Genomic DNA, 6,996 nt, shown 5'->3' with positions numbered 1-6,996 from the left:
GTGCACCTACGGAAGGGGCAGGCCGCCCGGCTGTAAAGAGTACTTTAAAGAGTACTAAATCAGTACTGTAAAATGTTCCTGTGGGTTGACAGAGTCTTACAACAAAGTTGTCACTTAAACTGATCCAAGACAGCACATGGACATTCAGCACGTACATGTGGAGGTATCTACACTAACCAAGTCAGCTTTGACCCAGTTTCTCATTGTACAACTAGACATATTGGGTTGCACTTTAGTTAACCAAATATTTGGGCAAAATCTTTTTTTTGAACCACAACAAAACCTAAAAAAAAAAAAGTAGGTGTGCCTGGCCTCTTCATATCAAAATGGTTGATTCACGGATGCGGGTGATGAAAGTAGCGCGTTTCCCCTTACCGTCTGAGAGAGATTCGTAGTCATAGTCATACTCGTCCTCTTCCTCCTCCTCTTCCTCATTGGTGTTGTTGCTCGTTGAGCCCGCCCCCGGCGACCCCCCATTGCTAGCCTGGGCCTGCATGTGGGCGAGCTGGTGAGCCTGTGAATGGAGAGAGAGAGAGAGAGTGAGAGCGTATTCGTATTGCATTACTTACAACTGACTATTTTATTTTATATTAATATTAAAGTTATTCTGTTTGTTAGCATCTTGTAATATGCATGAGTGAGTGTGTTGACCTTCTGTTTGAGGATGTCCACAGGTGCTTGGTGGGCTTTGAGCTTCTTGTTCTTGAGGAGTATCTTCCCCCTCAGCTGCAGGGGGGAGGGCAGGAGGGGGTCGTCACTGAAGTCGCTCTCGAGCAGGAAACGCATCACCAGACGCTCACCAAACACCGCCTGGGAGAGGAAGACGTCAACGGTTGAGTGGCGGACGCCGGCGAGGCAGAAAACTGTTTCTATTCTTCTTTTGAACATCGTTATTAACTATTTCAGATCAAACGGTTTTGATTTCTCTGTCGATCGCCACACTTTCACCTGTATTTTTTTTTTATCATGAACTAAAACTCTAGCACAGATTGGTCCGTCCGCTTTTGAATTTTTTAAATGTTGGTTAGAACAGGAGCGAGGCCAGACTGGTCTTCAGAGAGCGACTGAAATGTGATCTGGTGAGGATGGTCTCACGGGGCTGGAATGAGCTGAATGATTTAACGAGGTTAGAGGACCCCTCTGAGCGTTTAACACGAGTGAGCCTGCCACTAATGCTGATGAGAGCAGCAGTGCTTTGGTCTTTGTGACACTTTGTAAAGCACTTGTATGGTGATTCACCGTCTTGTTTTCGTTCCCAAACATTCACAAACTCTTTGCGTATTGATTTCCAAAAGAAAAAAAAAATGCTATAATGCTATCACTTACATTTGTGGTCGAGGGCACACTCACGTTAAACGTTTTTCAGCAGAGTTGGCACACGGAAGACATTTTGACGAATGAGATTGTTCGTCAGCAGACGTTTTAGCTAAGGGGGACTGCTGCGATAGTGTAATCACTCGCATTGCCCTTTAATGAGGGGAGGAAGGAGAGGAGGGAGAGAGAGAGGTCAGAGTTAAGAGGAGGAGAGAAGATAGGAGAGGGAGAGAGAAGAGAGGATGGAAAGGCTGAGAAGAGAGAGAAGAGAGAGGAAAGAGAGAAGAGAAGAGAGAGGAAATAGAGAGGAGAAAAGAGAGGAGAGAGAGAGTAGAAGAGAGGATGAGAGAGAGGGAAGAGAGAGAGGAGAGAGAGAGATTCTGACAACAGATTGTTGTCCGAATCCTCAGAGGGACCCCCTCCTGGGAGGAAGCCTCAAGCTCCTTTATCCAAACAAAATCCAAACACCAAATAAACAGACCTGCTTCTACAGAGGACTACAAATAAGCATAAAAAGACATTGCTTCCCGACTCTTATCAGACCACTTTATTAGTAGCCCATCTCGAAAGGAAATCTAGGAAATTATTAGATTATAATTAATCCCAAATCATAACAGATTAGAAATGACGATAAAGTGCTTCTCACAAGTTAAAACTGTTTTGAGATATTTTGGTGCCATTTTGTTCACAATGGATTTCATCCAGGGTACCAGGGTTGTGCGTCCTACCTTGAAGATGTCGGCCATCTTGCGTTGCTGAGGCAGGGAACAGTGGTTCTCAATGGACAGGATGACGGGCATGTCGGAGTTAACAAACGCTGAGCGGTTTACGGCCTCCACCACGTCCTGTGGAATCACGAGAAGGAACAGGACAGGATTTTAAGATTTATAGATGAAGGCTGTGTTTTATTTGACACTTATAAAAGGTATAATATGTCGTTTTTGCCACTAGGGGTCTCTTAATCAGTACATTAACATAATACCTTGTAAAGTAGGCACACTCATGCAGAAATCTTGTTCACGGACGTGTTAATGTATTATCAACTTTATTATTTAATGAAATAGCTAGGTTACATGATGTTGACTTGATAACCCGAACATCGAAGATAATGTAATTTTGGGAAACCCAGCGCTGTAATCCATGGCGAGGCAAGGCAACTTTATTTATATAGCACTTTTCATACACAAGGCAGACTCAAAGTACTTCACATATAAACATTGTCGTACAATAAAAGAAAATAATGGATAAGTAAAAAGTAAAATAGATAGAAAATAAAGGCAAAGTTAAAGAAAACACATTTTAGAAACATTTTTAGAAAGGCAAAGTAAAAAAAAAAAATGCATTTTAGAAAGTGAGAAAATAAAGGCAAAGTTAGTAATAAAATAAAAAATAGATAGAAGCATTGTAACTAAATCATGCTTCCCCATGTTTCGTGTTGGCTCTGGGGATAATTAACAGATTGGTCTCAGAGGATCTTAGTGGCCTAGAAGGCTTATGTAGTGGAAGCATATCAGTTAAATATTTTGGCCCTAAACCATGTAGGGATTTATAGGTTAGCAACATGATTTTAAAATCAATTTTCTGACATACAGGGAGCCAATTTAACAATTTAAGAATTGGTGTAATATGTTCAAATCTTTTGGTCTTTTTCTAGAACTTTTTCTAGAATTGTATGTATGTCTTTTTTCTGGGCTGTTACAAAAGCAGCTTTTCTCCAGGGTGCCTTTTGCTTTCCAGAAATCGTTTTAACCTTATAAGGTGCAATGACAACTATGACTTTCAAAATTTTCAAATTAAAGTTTTCTAAAAAATCATCAGCAGAACATGGGTTGAGAGGTGGTAGCAAGGAGATGGCCTTTTTAAAAAGAACATTAGAATGTTCATTGATATACCGTTTTTTGACAGTATTTGATTTTGTCTGTATGTCTGTACCTTATAGTTGGGAGGAGCTGTCTCTATCATAACGGTTGCACTGTTATTTTGTTCTAGCCATGTTTCAGTTAAGAACAAAAAATCCAGTTGAGAAGTGGTAATAAAATCATGAACTAAAAAAGATTTGTTATTAAGAGACCTAACATTAAGTAGACCCATCCTGATGGTGTTATTGATAGGCTTTAAGGTTGATTTTGGTTTGAAGGGAATAGGTATGAGATTTGAGAGGTTAGCAGTGCGTCTAAGTTTCCCTTTGTTTACTCTCTTAGTGGCGACTGGTTCTTGTTCCGTCTCTGTCCCCACCGTCCGTCCGGACGCATCCTGGGGCTCAGGGGTGCACGGGTGGCAGATGCATGCGCAGCTGGCCTCTCTGGCGACAGGGTCATGGTCGGTCTCTGTCCACACTATCCGTCTGGACGCATCTCGGGGCTTAGGGGTGCATGGGTGGCAGGCGCGTTCGTGGACTCTTGGAGTGGCAGGAACCGGTTCTTCAGTGGCATGGTTAACTTCAGCAATTGGCTAATCCGGCTGATACATGCTACTTTAGCTTTGGGAACCTTAGCATTTGGCGTTGAGTGAACTTGTTGATTCACTTTGGAATGTTGTTTGGGCTTAGCGCCGACTCTGTGCCAGTGAGAGGTAGCTGGAACTGTCTCTCTCTTGTCCAGCTTCGGGAAGGATACAGTGTAGCTTTGATCATCTTGTTGTGTATTTGTCTGAGCTAGCTCAGCAAACTCACCCATTGGCACTGTATCCTGGAGAAGTCCTTTGCATTTTTCTAATGCTGCTAGCCTCGTTTCAAATAAAGCCACTGTCTGTTGCAGATTGGTGCAGTCTGAGCATTTCCCAGTCTCCATGCCTGAGACATCCGAGTACAGAGGCATGTTGGCGATAGGAAAGTCCAAGGCTTTTGCTGCGGTCTGATCCGGTAGTCAAAGTGCCAAAATGTATTGTTGAATCGAGCAATGGAGGTTGACGGAAACAAACTATATATACTTAAGTATTATGATCATGAAATAAAATAAAATAAAGTAGACCTGAACGATGAATTAAGTAGTTTTTGCCACTGCCTAGCAGAGCTTCGGAAAACACGACCTCTCTCTCTCTGCTGCCTCTTATCTGCTGCCATGGACAAAACAACCGTAATAAAAGTTACTTTGTGAATGTGTTAAACGTTGTCGTAACTTTACAACGATAATGTACACATTACGGTGCTTCCCACAGAATTAGATTGTATTTGTGGTGGTAGCTGACTGAGGTGGGTTTTAAAAATTTCTAATGTTTTAAGTATGAAAGATATTGGATATTCTCGCTCTGCGATGTAACAGTGATGTGACGCAGGGAACTAAAGACATGATCACCGATATGAGTCCCGTGTGTCTAGCGGTGTATTCCTGCCAGGCAGCAGCACTCCTATCTATAGAGCCATTGTTTGGTCAATACCTCTACACAGTATTCCAATCACAAGGCCAAGTACCCTGCACTGGACAACCACTTAGCCAAAACACAATTAAACTGGCGATGTCTCACGTTTCAAAATGTTCCACGTGATTTGATTTGATTTATTTATTGCATCAAAGTGCCTTACACACACACAAAGAGACATAAGAATACAATTGAGGATTGAAACACAAAAAGTCCTGGACTTATTTCCATTGTGGTCCTCACATAAAACATCAGGACAAGACAGACAAGACAAGACACTCACAGAGTGTGTGACAATAAAAAATGAAAAACATTTTTCTTAAATAAAATTGAAATTGAAAAAGGTAGCTGGCTCCTTGCTCTATTCAGCTACCCTCTCTAGTAACCAGGCCTTGATTCTCTTTTTAAATTAATTCAGGCTGGAAATGAATGTAATTTGCCTATCTAACGTGTTCCACTGAACTGCCCCTATAGGCAAAGATGTGAAGTGGCAAAGAAGTGGATACATATCACTGCTTAGATGTGAATCCCACTAGCTCTACAACAGTAAAAAAAAACAGATCATATACTGGTTGGCCAGTGGGGCTCCGGTGTGTCACATACATAGACTGTAAATAATACTGTATGAACTCACTTTAAACCGAATGTGGACATTGCTGGAAACACACTTATAAATTGCCAACAAAGCACACAAGTCCTCGTGAGATTAAGACAATGTATTCGATTAAAGTTTTGGGGTGTTTCTGGAGTCCCTGATCTTACCTTGGTGGCATGGGTGTATGCATGCATGTGTGCGTGTGCGTGTGTGTGTGTGTGTGTGTGTGTGTGTGTGTGTGTGTGTGTGTGTGTGTGTGTGTGTGTGGTTCATATACCTTGAAGGGAATCTTGGTGGTGAGGGTGTGTCCGTGGTAGATGACCGGCATGCCGTCATCCCCATCCCAGCAGTCCAGCTCCACGCTCCTGCAGCCCTGCAGAAGGACCTGCATCACCACGGCAACCCGAGGGGGGGGGGGGCAACATTGCGTTAATAGGGAAAGAGGAATTTTGAGCAGAACTGCAATTTCTTAGTGAATCCATCCAGGCGTTCTTCAATGAGATGGAGAAGCAGACCTAACCCTCCCATTTCAAATCAAAATTGTATCAGCCACTGAGAACAATGGTAATGACATCAGGAAGTCAGTCTGCATGCCCTACTGTCTGTCTGCCTGGCCATCCGTTTGTCTGTTTCTTCATTATCCATCAACAGGTCACCAATCCATCCACCCATCCATCATCCATCAATTCATTATCCATCCATCCATCCATGATTCATCATCCGTGCGTCCTCCACCTCTCCACCCCTCAGCCCCCCTCCCCACCTGGCTGTAGAGCTCCACGGAGGACTCCCCTTTGAGTTGGTGTCCGGTCAGGTAGGTGTTGTGGGACGACTCGATGTAGTAGTAGGAGAGGGGGTACTGCAGCTCCACGGGGTCCACCTGAGACTCCTCGTGACGCGACGCACAGTTGTCCTTGTCCATCAAATACCTGGAGGACAGGGTGAGTGAGTGAGCGAGTGAGTGATTGAGTGAGGGAGGGAGGGAGTGAGTGAGTGAATGCAAAGCAAAGAAAGGCACTGAGAGAATATGAAACGATATAACCAGATTTAAATAAGTAACCAAAACATAAAGAATATTATTATAATAAAAACTATGATATATGTTTTATAGGTAAAATATATTGAATGAAGTATAATTTAATTATAATAGCATGTAGTAACAATGTGTAACCATTTAATTGAATAATTAAATAAATTGCCAATTGCTCAATTGCCAATAACTTCTCGCATTTTATTATTTGAAACATCTAAATTGTTAACATTTTAAATAGAGTGGTATTCCTAACAGAAGTACAGTTGTTTTACTGTAATATGAATACGAACACTACCAACCTGGCAAAGCCTTCAAATGACATCCAGCCCATCTGTCGCATGCTCGACGACGGCTCAAATTTCTGAAGCAGACAAAATTAATTAAAGCTCATTAAAGTCATCGACCCACTCCGTCATTTCCTGTTTACAGCTTCCTTACTTCCTTTCCTCTGATCCTCCATCAACCTCTCTCTCTCTCTCTCTCTCTCTCTCTCTCTCTCTCTCTCTCTCTCTCTCTCTCTCTCTCTCTCTCTCTCTCTCTCTCTCTTCTCTCTCTCTCTCTCTCTCTCTCTCTCTCTCTCTCTCTCTCTCTCTCTCTCTCTCTCTCTCTCTCTCTCTCTCTCTCCTCTAATCATCTTCTATCATCTCTAGTTCCTCTGTCTCCTCTCTCTGTCGGAGTGCCTTTATCAGTCTGATTC

General features: G+C 42.6%; 1 protein-coding gene across 1 annotated transcript; it reads right to left on the bottom strand.

Annotated features, from left to right (window-relative positions):
* Positions 1–301: 301 nt before the first annotated feature.
* On the bottom strand, positions 302–6,657 carry LOC311373092 (1-phosphatidylinositol 4,5-bisphosphate phosphodiesterase epsilon-1-like). The gene is made up of 6 exons (XM_084489938.1): positions 6,599–6,657; positions 6,030–6,195; positions 5,544–5,651; positions 2,043–2,159; positions 652–810; positions 302–514 (listed from the first exon to the last, which is right to left on the bottom strand). The coding sequence occupies exons 1-6, from the start codon at positions 6,637–6,639 to the stop codon at positions 317–319; spliced, it is 789 nt and encodes a 262-aa protein (XP_084346064.1). The 5' UTR covers positions 6,640–6,657; the 3' UTR covers positions 302–316.
* Positions 6,658–6,996: the final 339 nt, after the last annotated feature.

This window comes from Micromesistius poutassou (genome assembly GCF_964030765.1).
Source record: "Micromesistius poutassou genome assembly, contig: SCAFFOLD_6724, whole genome shotgun sequence".
Classification (NCBI taxonomy): Eukaryota; Metazoa; Chordata; class Actinopteri; order Gadiformes; family Gadidae; genus Micromesistius; species Micromesistius poutassou.
Note: the sequence above shows the minus strand (reverse complement) of the source record. Positions and strands in the feature narration are given on the sequence as shown.